This window comes from Drosophila guanche, unplaced genomic scaffold, assembly GCF_900245975.1.
Source record: "Drosophila guanche unplaced genomic scaffold, DGUA_6, whole genome shotgun sequence".
NCBI lineage: Eukaryota > Metazoa > Arthropoda > Insecta > Diptera > Drosophilidae > Drosophila > Drosophila guanche.
In genome coordinates, this window is record NW_022995745.1 from 2,875,859 (window position 1) to 2,892,284 (window position 16,426).

General features: G+C 49.9%; 2 protein-coding genes across 2 annotated transcripts; both read left to right on the forward strand.

Annotated features, from left to right (window-relative positions):
- Positions 1 to 537: 537 nt before the first annotated feature.
- On the forward strand, positions 538 to 4,120 carry LOC117581409 (integrator complex subunit 4). Its single transcript, XM_034268562.1, has 2 exons — positions 538 to 2,734; positions 2,795 to 4,120. Exons 1-2 carry the CDS (start codon positions 623 to 625, stop codon positions 3,776 to 3,778), a joined length of 3,096 nt encoding a protein of 1,031 aa, XP_034124453.1. The 5' UTR covers positions 538 to 622; the 3' UTR covers positions 3,779 to 4,120.
- A 1,476-nt stretch (positions 4,121 to 5,596) lies between these two features.
- On the forward strand, positions 5,597 to 16,363 carry LOC117581407 (E3 ubiquitin-protein ligase UBR1). Its single transcript, XM_034268557.1, has 8 exons — positions 5,597 to 5,770; positions 6,753 to 7,354; positions 9,481 to 9,815; positions 9,884 to 12,072; positions 12,146 to 12,257; positions 12,322 to 12,450; positions 12,516 to 13,962; positions 14,023 to 16,363. Exons 2-8 carry the CDS (start codon positions 7,180 to 7,182, stop codon positions 15,147 to 15,149), a joined length of 5,514 nt encoding a protein of 1,837 aa, XP_034124448.1. The 5' UTR covers positions 5,597 to 5,770; positions 6,753 to 7,179; the 3' UTR covers positions 15,150 to 16,363.
- Positions 16,364 to 16,426: the final 63 nt, after the last annotated feature.

Genomic DNA, 16,426 nt, shown 5'->3' on the forward strand with positions numbered 1-16,426 from the left:
TAAACATGGTCGTTCGTCATGATCGAGATGTCTGTTAGTTTGTGTTTCGCTTGATTTCGTGGGTGTCTGTGGTGGCAATCGAGCATGATGTTAAGAGGGGCTTTGGCAAAACTTTTCGCGTGCGCATGCCACTCACAGCCTTTGCGATTTTTGGTCGCGTTGTCAATATTTTCTCCGCCCCTAGAATCTCCTGCTGGGCCTCCGAATCTGGCGTTCCAAGTACTACACGAAAGCATGTCCTGCACATGTGACTCAACGACGAGTACCTGATCAGTGCGGCAACGGAACTGCGATGGAATAATAAAAAAGAGAAAACGAACACGAGGGCCGCGGAAGCGAAATGATTGGCAGCTGACGAGACCACCTTGTATAATTGCATCATTGCTTAGAAAACCCAGAAATCTATCGCACAAAGAAATCGATGGTTTTGAGGGCCCATTTGATATTGCATATTTACGGTATTTTTTAACATGAGCAAGTATATTTTGGTATATTTCTGAGGGTCAGGTGGTATATTTGCTCCATACCTCCTCTGCCACACTGATTTCATATTTATTTCGTATTTTCCATAGATTCAATTTGCAATTCGGAAAAACATAGTCAAATAAAATCCAATCAAGCCATGGCACTAGCCTTTAAAAAGGCCCACGGGTCCATAGTTGAGACAGTCGACGGAGCGCCACCACTGAAGAAACTTCGCCTCCAAACACTAACCGCCAAAGCCAAGCCGGTGGAAAGGAAACTGCAGGTGCTGGCACAACTCGATCCGTATTTGGGAGCAGCCACTGTGGTAGCAGGCGCCGGTGCAGTGGGTGGAGCAAAGATAACACCAGCAGCGGTGCCCCTAGCAGTACCCCTGCCAATGGGTAATACAGGTACGACAGCAACAAGTGGCTCTGCCAGCACCGGCACCGGCACCGCCAACATTAGTCCAAGCAGCACCAAGGAGCTGCTGGAAGTGCTCGTCAAGATCACGGATGAGATCTGCTACGAAGATGTGGATATGGTGGAACTGAAGGAGGCCTCCGCGAAGATATATCAACTGTTCCAGCTGCAGGATCGGGATAGCGACACTTCGGTGCGGGTGAAGCTGCTGGAGCTGCTGTCCGGCCTCGGCTGCGAGTGCACCACGGAGGCTGGTGTGATTCTCATCATAGACCATCTGATCTACTTGCTGCGCAAGGAGACCTCGCAGAAGGTACTTGCCCAGGGCATGATGTGCCTCTACCGGATCGGCGATCGCAGGCGTCACCTCGTCCCGATGGCCTACAACACACAGGTGGCCCATCTGGCCAGAGAGGCGCTGCGCTCCGGCTCCACGCACACGCAGAAGAACGCGATGCTGGTGATCGGACGATTCGCCACGCGAATGGAGGGCGAGCGGCACTACGCGTGGAAGCTGGCCTTCTACATCGACTCACAGGATTCGGGGGTGCGGGCGCAGGCTCTGCATGCTCTGCTGACGCTCGGCGAGCGTGGATCCAACCTGCCAGCGGTGCTCTACAAGCGGGCCGTGGATGCCATGAAGGACGACTACGAGTGTGTGCGCAAGGAGGCCTTGCGACTGGTGTACATGCTGGGCAACAGCCATCCGGACTTCATTATCGCCTCGGAGCGGCAGCAGGAGGACATCCGCATGATCGATGCCGCATTCAGCAAGGTGTGCGAGGCGCTCTGCGATCTCTCGCTGCAGATACGAGTGTTGGCCGCCGAACTTTTGGGTGGCATGACCCACGTCAGTCGCGAGTTCCTCCATCAGACGCTCGACAAGAAGCTGATGAGCAACCTGCGCAGGAAGCGCACGGCCCACGAGCGCGGTGCTCGTCTGGTGGCCAGCGGCGAGTGGTCGTCGGGCAAGCGCTGGGCGGACGATGCACCCCAAGAGCGTCTGGATGCCCGCAGCATATCGATAATCGCCAGTGGAGCCTGCGGGGCCCTCATCCACGGTCTGGAGGATGAGTTTCTGGAGGTGAGAACGGCTGCTGTCAGCTCCATGTGCAAGCTGGCACTCTCACGGTCGGACTTTGCTCTCACCAGCCTGGACTTCCTGGTGGACATGTTCAACGACGAGATCGAGGATGTCCGTCTGAAGGCCATCTACAGCCTGACGGCCATCGCTCGCCACATAGTGCTGCGGGAGGATCAGCTGGAGACAATGCTGAGCTCGCTGGAGGACTACTCGGTGGATGTGCGGGAGGGGCTGCATCTGATGCTGGGCGCCTGCCGCGTCTCCACGCAAACCTGCCTGCTGATGGTCGTCCAGAAGCTGCTCGATGTGCTGGCCAAGTATCCGCAGGATCGACATTCCACCTACGCCTGCATGCGAAAGATTGGACAGAAGCATCCGCATCTCGTCATGGCCGTGGCCGTTCACCTGCTCTACGTGCATCCGTTCTTCGAGACGCCCGAGCGAGACGTGGAGGATCCCACCTACCTGTGTGTCCTCATTCTCGTCTTCAATGCCGCCGAGCATCTGATGCCCATCATCAGCCTCCTGCCGACGGCCACCCACCGCCACTATGCGTACTTGAGGGACAGCATGCCGCGCCTGGTGCCCCAGCTGCCCATCGAGGGCGCATCCTCCTCGTGCACAAATCATCGGATCGACGATGCCGTCAAGGAGGCAGGCAGCTCCGCCGGCTACCTCAAAATGATTCTCAGCCACATTGACGAGATCGTCACCATGTCCGACGGTCGCGTGGAGTTGCTCAAAACCGCCCAGTCCAATCTGCAGGTAAGTTCTGCTGCAAATCCCCCACTGCAACCGATTAATGGTAATAAATCTTCTCTGCAGCGCCTTGGGGACATCGACTCGGGTCTGTATGGGACGTCGAACTTTCTGGAGACTTTCCTCTCCGCTCAGATTCAAATTGAGCAAATGCAGCGCTGCGCCAAGGCGCACAGAAGTCGCGTACCGCTGAAGGAATCGCTGGCCGCCCTCATCACCAAGTGTCTTAAGCTGCAGCACACGTTCTCGGGGCTGAGCTACTGGGACATACTGCAGGTGAAGCAGCTGAGGCTGCGTGCCAGCGCCCTGCATCTGGTCTTGGTCGTGAAGGATCGCTCGCAGAGTGCCCTGGGGCCCTGTCAGATGCTGCTGCAGACGGCAGGCGACATCAGTGAGTACATAAAGGCCAACACGAAGGAGGAGGAGCAGCAGCTGGCGATCCCAAGCATTGCCACTGGCGACGAAGAGGAGGATAAGTCCATTAAAGCGTCGACGAACAACGCCCAGCCGGACTGTTTTACACGACAGCTGCTGTCCAAGCTGGACGCGATCACGGACCCAAGGCCGGGTCGAGTATTCCGCGAGATTCTGCCCCTGGTGCAGAATGCACCGCCCTTGGCTCTGCCGCCCGCCAATGAAAAGATTCGTCGCTGCATGGCCAGCATTATCGAGCCGTGCCCGCTGCAGTCGCAGGATAATGTGATCAAGGTGACTGCTGGCCTGATTGCGGCCGTTCCGTTTGTGGCGGAGATCGACAACCTGCAGGAGTCGCAGAAGGCGGACATGCGCATCAAGATCAAGTACCCAGACCAGCACATGCACACGGTGGTGCCCAAAATGACAGACTTCAAGCCCATCATGACCGAGCAGGGGGAGCACGAGACAAATGTGCGCCTGCGAACGACGATCCTGCTGTCGCACAGTGTCTGGACGGAGGCCTCCCTCGTGGAGATTCAGCTCTGCCTGGCCGTGCGCCCCGGCAGCGAGCTGGCGCTCTGCAAGCCGGCAAAGGTCTTGTTTGCCCCCAAGCCGGTGCGGCGAGGCATTTAGCGGGAGAATGGCGATAATGCCAAAGAATCCGTAAAGGCTAGAAGAAGGCAGCACAGAAAGCAGACAGCGAGCGGACAAAGCCACGAAGCTGCTCATGGACAAACAAACAATGTAGTTGTTGGCGATGTAACATTGTAAATTATTCAATAACAAAACCATTTTTCATTTGCTTCTCATCAAATCCCCCCCTCCAAACTCTATAACTATTTTACGCCTAAATGTATATGATGATTGATTTAAAGAAAGCCGAAAATCAAATTCGAGGAATGTCCCAGTTGGCCACTAGGAGTAGAAAATGATTGGGGAGTATATACATATACGAATAAAAGAAATGAAATAGAATCAAAGAAATCAAAGTTCCTTAGCAAAAGACAGGCGTAATTCCAACGTATAAATCGGATTATATCTCCGATTGTGTTGTAAAGATAGAAGAAGTGGCCCCCAAACCACTCCGAACCTATAATTTTTATATTATATTTTTTCAAATGCGCTATTTTTCAAGTTCTTTATCAGTTCTCTGATTCATCTGTAAGGTAGTCTTTTCGAAGGCTGAGGTAGCTCAGCCTCTCCAGGGCCGGGACCTGGAATCTCGGGAATCTCGGGACCCGAGATTGTGGAAATGGAGACGCCGTGTGTGGAAAGGTGGGCGTATGGGGCGGAAAGGGAACCTGATTGACACCGTCACACGATATCAGTTAACATGGTTCATACAAATGTAGTTTACCAACATTAATCTATTTTATTTCAATAGGGTTTGCTGCCGTGCCGGTCCAGACAACAGACCCAGCCGCCAAATGCTTCGTCTGGTCACCGGTCAAGGAACTTCAGGTATTGTGACAAAGAGTTTGGAGTTTGTTAAGTTGTCGTCGGCGAGTCAGCTGGTTCTGGCTCTGTCAGTGTGCCGCCACTGTGATAGTGCAGTTCAGTACTCTGAGCAGCAAGCGCTTTCCTAATTTTGTTCAATTTGTTGTTCAAAGATACTGTTCTCGTACTTGGCCAGCAGGTTGATACATTTGCCAAGACGATGCATTGGCTCCCAGGTGTTGCTTTCTTCTCCGTAGCCCTCCCATTTGACGAAATACTGCGTTTCTTCTTTTTCTTCACAGAAACGTTTTCCCTTGATCTCCTCCACAATGTATTCATTTGCAGCCAACTGAGTGGTTCTGGACGCCCTTGTTCTGGTACCTTTCATTTTGTCAAAACAAATAATATTTTCACGATTTTCTGAACTTCAATGGACTTCGATATATTTAAATCTATCACAATCTCTACATTTACATACTAAAGACAAATATCAAAATAATAGATAAAAATACTGAAAAATCCAACCTAAAATGCTAAAGAACAATCACACTTAAATTAAAGTGAATGCCAAAAAATGCTTACATTTATATGGCCAAAAAACCATAATGGTAGACAAGGGCGCTGGGGAGCTCCTCTTCATTTTCATATGCCTTTAATTAGATGTATCTTTAATCTTAAATAGAAATTGAATACTTCAAATATAATGTTAAATATTTGGCTATTCTGCTTGGTATGTTATTGGTATGTATAAAATGTATAGTAGTAATGTCATAAGGTTGTAAGGTAAGCAATCCAATAAAAATAAGTATTTAAAATAAGCCAAATTGAGTCTTCAATCAGATTAATGATTTTTTCAGTGTTAAAAGTCTTTTCAAGCTAGTAATATCAAGTCTAACATCAGAATCGAGGAATATGATTTCAGACTACGGTATATTTGCGGTATATTTTGAAAATGCCAGGTGTATATCGGAATATTTGCGAGGGTCTGCCGGTATATTTGATCAATAAATCCGCGGTCACACTGGCGTGAAAAGCAAAAATCAAATTGAAAGCGAAATTGCACATTTTAAAATTGCAGCAGGCTGTTGTGTCCCCGTCGACGTCGGGTTGTCTGCTTGTGTGTAAAGTGAAATAAAAGTTTATTGAAATTCATAGTTGATAGATTTGTAGCAATCGCAACTTAGTACGGTATGTGTTTATTTGCGTGCTTGTGTGTGTGTGATGTGTTGCTTAATTTTGTCAGCTGCCCGATTGTCTCTTTATCACACACATGTATGTACCATATGTACGTGACTGCATGTGTGTGAGTGTGTGTAGGAAACTCGCTTCGGGATCAGGTTCGGGAACGAACCCCAACCCAACCCTGCGCGGTACCATAGTGACTAAAAAAAAATCAAGAGAGCTGAGAGTTTACTACAATAAAGCGTAACAAAACAAAAGATTACTAAAAAAATGAATATTATAAATAAACAAGAAATAATATACATATAAGGAGGACCCGATGCCTCGTGTGTTGTCTCTTTTTTGTTGTGTTTTTTTTCGTCATGCGCGCTCTCTTTCTCGCCCACCCTCTCGTTATCTCTCGCTCGCACACTTACACTTACGGTTCGTGGCAATACCTCGCGTGCGTTTTGGTTTTGTTTTGCTGCCAAAACTAATGCAAAAACAAAAACAACAACAAATTGGATACAGAAGAGGCGAAAAAGTCTGCCAAGCAACAGTTGCAAACTGCGACTTGCATTTCCCTGTGGTCCGCGACGACGCGACGAAAAGCGTAGAACTGAACGGAACAAAAAATTCTGCTTCCAAATACAATACTCGCCCTAGCAGGCGAGGCTACGGAAGGCAAGGCAAGGTGAGGCGACGAGTTGCCTTCATTTTTGCGAGCACGCATTGTTTTCCACACACAATAATTCCAAATTCGCAGTCCCCGCAACATTCGCCTCGCCTCTCCTCTCCTTGGAATTCCTCTTACTTCCTGATCCTAGGAATACGAGAGTAAACAACAATTACTATGCATGTGCATACATACATATGTATATAAGTGCGACAAAGTGTGCCCAGTGTGTTTTGTACGGATATTGATTCAAACCAAATCCTTTGGGAATCAAGAGTATTGCGTGAAACTTCGCTATAAATTAAAGTGTTTTTTTTTCTCGTCTTGATTCAGCTTTTGATATCTAAATTTTCGAGTTAACACGATTACGACAGTGTACTTCTTCAGCACGGCATAGATGCCCCTCCGCTAAACCTTCATTCGAATTGGTTAAAATGCAGCCCCAATAAGCAAACCACGACGACAAACGGTTGCAATAAAGGCGTTAGGTACGAAGGACAAGCCACCCGTCACCCAGGCTTTAATCACAGCTGAGAGCCAGAAAGAGACAGCGAAGAGAACCAAGAAACTGAAAAGCTCTGAAAGCACACATACCAACAAAACCAAAAGCATTCAAACTGTATGCAGTGCCTGCAGGCACAAGTCCCGTACACCAGCGCAACGAGCATAGAGCAACGAACATCGAAAACATCGCATAGGGCATTGAGCATCGGGAGCGAAATAACATACACACATACACACTGACACTGGGAGGAAGAAAATGGATCTTTTCGATATGGACGACGTTGTAGTGGGCCCCCCGGACGAGTGCAGTACCCCGCTGAAGGAGTGGCGGCTGAAACTTCAGGCTGGCACACTGACACGCAACGACTTCATCGAGTTCTTCAAAAGGGAGTCGCCCAAGTACTTTGACTATCAGAACGAACTAGATACAGGTAAGGCAACTACGTAGAGTTCATCAGCTGTGACATTTATTGTCATTGAAAATTTAAGCAAACGCATTTCCGTCATTTTCTTACCATCCGCTCCCCAGACTCTCTGCATAGCAACAAATGATATTATTTGCGTTTTGCTCATAAAGCTGCTTCTTGAGCTCGTTCAGGGGGGATCCAGGATCGGTAGCCATAGCAACTATTTTAACCTTATTTATGTAGAATCATTAAGAAGGCAAGGCTTACCAAGTCAGGGCTTTCTTTCATGTAGAGTAAAAAACCCGACCTGACCAGACCAGAACATAACACGCAGAGATTACGATGACGTTGTTGCGAGGACAGACTTTGGGCCACGGTTGTTGTGACGACGATGCCTGATAAAACAGATTGCGAAATATATGCATGCAATATGTACATATGTATGTATGAAGATTCGGTTTATTCAACTCGCTTTTATCTGGTCCTTGTCCAGATTAGAACAGACCCAGTCACAGCCTCAGGTCCCAGGTCCAGTTGCAGCCCCCAGGTCCCCAGTTCTCTGTAACTTTCTTCATACCTGGATTACTAATTCCTGTGTTTATTTGTGGAGCCCAATACACGGTTGATTCAATTAGACATACATACATACATATGTACATATGTTATTTCTTGTGTGCATTCATTCTTCTTTCTTCTTCGTTTCGTTCGTAAGACAGGTATATAAGTCCATACATATGTATTGTATATGATGATTTATACATGTATGGGATCGATCGCCCACTGCCATTGCGGAGTCATTTGTGTTTTTAATATGTAGATACATATGTATGTATGTATGTACATATAAAGTAATCATTTCTGTTTCTGATTAATTTTGTTTACATTTGAGTATTTGGGTGTTCCTTGGCCCCTCTTCTTCAGCTCTTCTGTTCGCTTGCAAATGTCAAAATCTCAACCAGAGACCTTACTCATTTAACCCCGAAATAAGGTGGGTGACATCTCCTGGCTATTCGGCGGAGTAGGCCGTACATTTCCGTGAGAGTCTGAAATATGGCATTGACGGAACACTGTGGCGCCGCCTCCTCTCTTATGATCTTTTCCGTTGCGTTCCATTCCGTTCAATGCAGTTCATTTCATTTCCGTGCTGTTCGATTCTTCTCTGTTCTGTTCTAGGCTCTCCCCCCACCCGTTCCGTTCTTTGTTCCAGTCTACTACGTCTCAGCAGCAGCAGCAGCAGCAGCACACTGTTGCACACGCAGTTATGTACATACATACATACATATTTCGGTTTTTTAGAGGGTAATAATTTGCATGCACTATGCGGGGGTGGAAGAAAATATTACCTATAGATATACATATGCAGTATGTATGTACATATGTGCAGTGAAGACTTTTTATTTGTTATTTTCGTTGAAAGCCCGAGAAACGTTGCGACGTCAGGTACTCAGATGAGTTGTAGATTGTGGAAAAAGTTCTCACTTTTGCTTATCGCCCCCCAAAAACAAAACATACACAAAAACAGCTAACGGTACACTGATTCGTGTACACTCACACTTGCACCCTCTCTCTCCCTCAATCTACTTGTCTCGCTCTTTACGATGCAGAGTTCATATGCATATGTATGTAAATATTTACTTGCATGTATAGCATATGTCGGCGCGACCTTGAACTGTATTTTTTTTTTGTATTTGACGATTTGTGGGTTTTGATTTCAATTCGTAAAACTCGTTCCAATGGAAGGTTTCTCTTCGCCACCAGCAGTCTCCAGTTCTCTTGCGGTCGCAACATCATCATCATCATCATTATCATAATCACGAGATTGTCATGATATATCTTCATGCTGTTTAACCTGTTTCTAATAACCAACCTAAGTGATATTTTAGACAGACAATGATGATGTACACACATACATATGTATATACTTATGTACATACATATGTATGTTCTATGAATAAAATGAGTAGCATTACCTGTAGCTGCACAATGACTAAATAAACGACGATGCCTCATACAGAACGAGCGTGTAGCACCCTCGTCCCTCAATCTCCCACATAGTAGTAGTAACTAGACCTAGATTATGTAATAACCGAAGTAACTGTCATACAACCTTCTTAATTAACTGCTATAATTTTTTCCGTTTTTTTTTGCAGTCAAATGTATGTTCAAGGAGGCCCTGGCTAAGGAGGAGATCATCGATGTTCTGGTCGAGTTCATGCTTGGTGACAACCCAAAATCGGCGCTTGAGAAGCTGCGCCTCGAGGGCAACACCGCCACAGTTTGCGGCAAGGTCTTCAAGAATGGAGAGCCCACGTACAGTTGCCGTGAGTGTGGCATGGATCCCACCTGTGTGCTGTGCGTGAACTGCTTTAAGCGGTCAGCGCATCGCTTTCACAAGTACAAAATGTCCACCTCTGGGGGCGGTGGCTGCTGCGACTGTGGGGACAATGAGGCATGGAAGAAGGATCACTATTGTCATCTGCATTTGGTGAGTGGAGAGTGAAAAGGAGAAAGGCAATCCCTAATACATTATTATCATCCTCCCTTCTGTTGCAGGATAATCGCAAAAATCCGCTCGAGAGCAAGATCATCACTGAGGCCGTGCTGGAGCGCAGCGAGATCTGCTTCAGTGCCATTTTGTCGTTTTGCGTCAACTATCTGGAGATCGAGCCGAACGCCAGTCTGCAGTGCCTGGACGGGGAGGACATGGGCCTAGGGCTCGATGGGGCGAACTACTGCACGGTGCTGTACAACGATGAGTCGCACACGTTCGACCAGGTTATCCAGACGCTAACAAAGATTGCCAAATGCCGCCAGAAGGAGGCCATGGAGATAGTGGCGGCCATAGATCGCGAGGGCCGGGCCGTGGTCAAGTGTGACACGTTCAAGAGCTGCAACGACCTGAAGACGGCCATAGAGAACCAGATGATACCGGCGACCGGACTGCTGGCCAATCCCCGAAACAGAGAGTCGCTGCGGACCTCCGTGTTGCACATCAATTCGGTGGCCTGCCAGCAGTTTGCCCTGCAGCTGCTGAGTTGGTTCCAGGAGTTCCTCGTCCGTCACTACCTCTTCCGCAAGATCTTCTCCGAGCTGGTGCAGCGCAAGCAAGAGTCCTTCTGCATCCGCCACATCCTCGAATACGACGTGAAGCTGTGGAAGACGGCGCGCACCTGCTGGCACCGCCTCCTCATCTCGGGCATGCTCATGGAGTACGACAACAAGATGGTGCTCGCCCAGGAGTTCTCGCGCCGTTACGCGACCATCGTGGAGGACTTCATCAAAGACGATCACGACCACGCCTTCTCGATTGTCTCACTCAGCGTGCAGCTGTTCACGGTGCCCAGCATTGCCCATCGCCTCATCGCCATGGAGGGCATCTTCGACAAGCTGCTGCACACCTTCTACTACGTGGCCATCGAGAAGTTTATCCTCAACCGCACCCTACACTTCAGCAAGAACATCGCCAGCCTGACCTTCTTCAAGCGCGCCAACTACATCCTCTACGACCTGCGCTATCTGCTCAGCCTCAAGCCGGATGTACTCAGCAGCGAGCTGCGCACAGGGTTCCTCGAGGGCTGCAAGGCTCTGATGCGTGTCCTCAATGTGATGCAGGGCATGGAGTCGATTACCCGTCAAACGGGGCAGCACATGGACTACGAACCGGAGTGGGAGTGCGCCTTCAATTTGCACATCAAGCTGGCCACCACCATTTCGCAGGTGATTGAGTGGGCGTCCACCGACAAGATGCTCCTGCACAAGCTCTACAAGATGACGGTCCGATCGCTGGTCAGCAACAACTTCATTGTCGGAGCAGCTGGCGGCGATGAGGTGGAGGCCCGTAGTGTGGCTGGGCATGTGGCCAGCTGCCTCGTCTACGATGTCTTGGTGCGGCCTGTGTCGATTCATTTACCATTGACTCGCTTCTATGCCGGAATCTATCTGCATCTGGAGGCCCATGGCCTGAGCTACGACTCCCTGGTGGCCGAGACCGAGGTGCTGAACATCAAGCTGACGCCGCGCGAGATCATCGAGCCGGTGCTGTGCACCCACGCGATGATTGCCCAGGTGGCCGCCGGCATGTGGCGCCGCAACGGCTACTCGCTGCTCCACCAGCTGTACTTCTACAGAAACGTGCGCTGCCGCGTGGAGATGCTGGACAGGGACATTGTTTGCCTGCAGATCGGAGCCTCGCTGATGGAGAGCAACGAGTTCCTCATCCACGCCCTGAATAAGTTCAATCTGATCGGCTGGGCCCAGCCCAACTATGAGACACTGCTGGCCGAGTCCTCCGTAGACGAGGAGTTCATGCGGCAGCTGTCGATGATTGACGAGTTCCTCGAGCTGCTCATTGTCATCATTGGGGAGCGCTGGATGCCCGGAGTGTCGCTCGTCAGCGAGGAGGATCGATTGCGCAAGGAGATCATTCAGCTGCTGTGCATCAAGTCGTACTCCCACTCGGAGCTGAGTCGCGCCCTGCCCGACACCACGGGCGGCAACAGCGACAGCGTCTTCGAGGATGTCATCAACACGGTGGCCACGTTCAAGAAGCCCGTGGCTGCCGACCGCAAGGGCGTCTACGAGCTCAAGGAGTCACTGTATGACGAATTCAACGTTTACTACTATCACTACACCAAGGAGGACAAATCAAAGGCCGAGGAACTGCAGCGGGAACGTCGCAAGTCCAAGAAGGAGCTCGTCTGCTGTCCGCCGCCCATGCTGCCACAATTGACACCAGCATTCACGTAAGTCGTTTCTCTGTCTTATCTCTGTGGTAAAAGCTAATTCTAATATATTTTATTTTGCCATTATTTGCAGATCCATGGCCAACATATTGCAGTGCAATGTTTTCCTCACAATTTGCACTTTGACCATGGACCGGGCACTGGACATACGCAGTCGCTGCTTCTCTGAATCTCACGTGCAGAAGGTAAGTGCACTACACACCCCGTGTGGGATGACCCCTGCTAATGGAGACTTCCATTTGATTTCAGATTTTACACTTGTTGGGCTTTGCCATCCAGGAGGAACTGAGCGAACATTATCCATTCCTCAGTTTCTATGAACGCGCCCAGCAGTATGGCATCCTCGATAAGTTGGAGGAGCTAGCCCGTTGCCCAAGGGTGAGTAAATTACTTCAATGGCTTGTGTGCAGATTTACTTGAATTTCGTTTCGTTTTGCGTACAGTTGGAGGCGCATCGCGACTTTGTGCTGTGGACCATTAAGCGGTTCAAGGATATGCAGGCCAAGCAGGCGCCAGCAGCAGCGGCCGGCCCCAGCGGCTCTCAGAGACAGTCGATGGGGGGCGAGGAGTTGCCGCTGACATCCGAGGAGCAGGCACGCAAGGAGAAGGAGACTCGCGCTAAGCTGGCCGCCGAGCGTAGAGCGAAGCTCATGGCCCAGATGAAGAGTGCCCAGAATTCGTTTATGAAGTCAAATGCCGAGATGTTTGCCAACAGCGACCTGGAGCAGAGTTCCACTGGATCGGGAGCCTCAAGCTACAGGACGGCTGCCTCGATGGGCGGCAGTGCCATGGAGTGGGAGGATATATCGGACGACAGCCTTGAAGAGCAGGGTGCGGCCGCTCTGGCGATAAAGCAGAACCCGGCCTGCCTGGGACCCAATCGGGCACCCTATCAGGCGCAGGAGAACAGCTTCAAGTGCATTCTGTGCTTCGAGAATTGCAGCATCAATCCGGACGGACCGCCGCTCGTTAGCTCCGCTTTTGTGCAAACCTCGCGCGTCATTCTGACCACGCCAGGCCACTACGATGGCAAGAGCGGCATGCATGTGAGCTGCTGCGGCCATGTGATGCACTACAAGTGCTGGCAGGAGTACTACAGCAACGAGGAGTCCAAGGAGCAGCGTCGCCACCACCGGAACCGCCTCGCACTCACCCATGTCCCCAACGTGGAGTTCCACTGCCCGTATTGCCGGGCCCTCAGCAACATTGTGCTCCCCGTTAGCGAGCCATTGGGCGGACTCATACCCGGCCATGCCGCAGTGTCGCCGGTTGTCGGCGGTGGCAGCTCCGAGAACTACTTGCCCCTGGACTGCTTTGTGGAGATCATGCGGACCCTGGCCGGAGAGCTAGCGGCTCCGGCCGCTGACAGCACCATGTGGCAGTATCCGAGCGTGCTGCGCAAGTCCAATGTGATCGGCGATGTGGCCCAGTTCGAGCGGAGTGTGCAGCTGATCGAGAAGCCGCAGCTGCATCCCACATGCTCGGATGTGATGTCATCCTTCAACAAGGCGCTGCAGAATGCGATGCACAGCCAGCAGCCGAACGCTGCCGCCGATGGCGGCGTTGGCGTTGGTGTTGGCGTTGAGAGCGATAGCCCGTACCTGGTCTTTGACGCATGCAGCTACACCCTGGAGTCCCTCGAGATCTACATGTTCACCATGCGCAAACCGCTTAAAGTGGAGATGCCCATGCGCCATCAGACATGCACCACGAATCTGGTGCGCGCCTGTTCCCTCTACTCGTGCTGGGCACCGCATCGCCCCGAACAGGCAGCGAAGCTCCTGGATACCATATTCAACCAAAAGGGAACCAGCGTACTCGAATGGGACTGCTTCCGGATGCTAGTCCAGCTCAATTTCGGTGTCCTCAACCTAATGGTGAGGGAGAGTGGTAAGTGCCTTTCTCTACCTTTCTGTCTTTTCTGTTGATTATCCTTCCGTCTTTGCGTAGAACATGCCATCCTGCCCAGCGGCAGCATGTTCGATTTCTACATGCTGCAGACCATGTTCCTGGCCAATGTCACAAAGGCCGTCATCTGTTTTGACGTTGAGAAGGAGCTGGCCAAGCGGCGGGCCAAGGAGGAGGCCGGCGAGCAGACGGAGTTCTCTCAGCTGGCGTATGTAGAGCAGCTGCCATCGAAGATTCAGGAGAATATGGTGGCATTCTATCGTAGCTACAATGTGCCAGCGCGCATGCGCCAGCTGGTGCAGCAAAAGAAGTTGGCCGAGTCGGAGGAGAAGCAGACTCAGAGCCCGAATCAAGAGCAGACTGTGGTTATCCCCTGCGAGCTGCAGCACTTGGCGCTGATGCTGGAACATGTGCGTTATCAGATGGGCTCGTTTCTGCGCTGCGCCTGCCTCTTCTATCGCTGCATGACCGATGTGGAGTTCCCCGACACGTTCCCCTTGGAGCAGCCGGATAGATTCGATCTGATGTGCCAGTACCTGGGTCTGGATGCCGACATGGGCGTTTATTTCGACATGGAGACAGTCTTTGCCACCATGATGCACAACTTTGCCTCACATCCGCACGTCCTGCGACAGGCCGAGCAGTGCAGCTTAGGCTATGGCGATCCCGTCGAGGTGTTGCCATGCCTCCGCCCCCTGCCGGCGCTGAAGAAGCTCTTCGACGATTACAGCGATCTGATCAACAGCGTGTCGGACATTTTCTGTCCCAATAATGAGCGCGAGGAAATGAAGACCCCAACGATGTGCCTGATATGTGGCGAAGTGCTCTGTGGCCAGTCGTACTGCTGCCAGCCAGAGCTGGGAAAGATGTCGGTGGGTGCCTGCACCCATCATGCCTACAGCTGCGGGGCCGAGGTTGGCATATTCCTGCGCATACGGGACTGCCAGGTGGTGTATCTGGGTCGCGGCAAGGGCTGCTATGTCCAGCCACCGTATCTGGACGAGTACGGAGAGACGGATCAGGGCCTAAGGCGTGGCAATCCGTTGCGCCTCAGCCAGTACGCCTATCGCCGCATCTTTATGCAGTGGCTGGGCCACAAGCTGCACGAGGAGATTGCTCGCCTCAATGACAATGCCAATGTGGCTGTAACGCAATGGCATCACATGTAGTCCGGACGAGGGAAACGCAGTAGATCGCCCAGCTGCAGTCGGATCGCTAGAGCGGAGCGGAACGGGTGAACTGACTCTGACGCTGAAGCTGAAGGATATCGAGAGCAAGAGAGATGGCAATGGCTGCAGTCAATGTGATTATTACGTACTAACATTAGGAGAGCATATTTATACGTCTAAGCATTTTACGAGTTATCCTTTCGAAAGGAAACATAACCCTTCCCCCCAAAACACACACACACACAATACACAAACACACCTCGATACGTTGAGTACCAAAACGGAAACCACAACCAAAAAAACAACTGAACTTAACGCCTAAATTTTAACTCAATGTAAAATCCACACACACAGCCAACAAACAGACACAGACACACACGTCCGGATTCAACTTTGTAAAATCGTCTTGCGTTTTCTATCACTATTTCACATAAAACTTGATTAATATTATTATTATTATTATTTTTTTTGAGCTAACATTAGAGAACTTGTTGATAGTTTGAGTAGTAGACCGAATTTTGCGGAACTTCTCTAGTTATATATATATATAATATACATATACTACACTTAAAGAAAGAAAACAAAAATGTAATAGGTTAGATTTTTGCCAGCACCTTCAAGGACTATATCACACACACAAACACATGAGCCCCTCGCCCCACACAGCAGATGAGAAAGTAAAATTAAACAATCGAGCACACTGTGTGTTTATTTGCTTCTGATTGATCTGTGCCCATGTCATACCCAGCAGCACCACTTCCCAAATCTATGTACATAGAAATCTTTGAATCCTTATCCCAAGTCCCCACACTCTTGGCAGGGAACTGCTGAGTTGCATCAATCGATGCAATTAACCGGATGGATGTCACACATGAGCAGACACACCCGACCCATGATATTGGCACACCTTCAACTGTGAACCACACACTACCCCTAACGACACGAAGATGGCTTCAAAAATACATACTAAAGTTAGTCAAATCATGTTTTCTTTATGAATATACTTAACACCTCCTCCATATGGCAACTATCTGCGCATAGATAGATATATGGACACGCATGTTTCTATCTATATATTGTACAACAACAACAACAGCAAAAACAATATTGATTTATGTAAAGTTCAAGCAACATATTGATGCGAAACAAAATCTTACAAATGGAAATGCGAGGAAGCAAAAACAAATTTGAAATAAAAAGCAGTTTGAAAAATATTCTAGTGAATCTTTGGAATGCGGGACGAGGCAGGCAGAAGAGATGATTACCCACAGCATAAT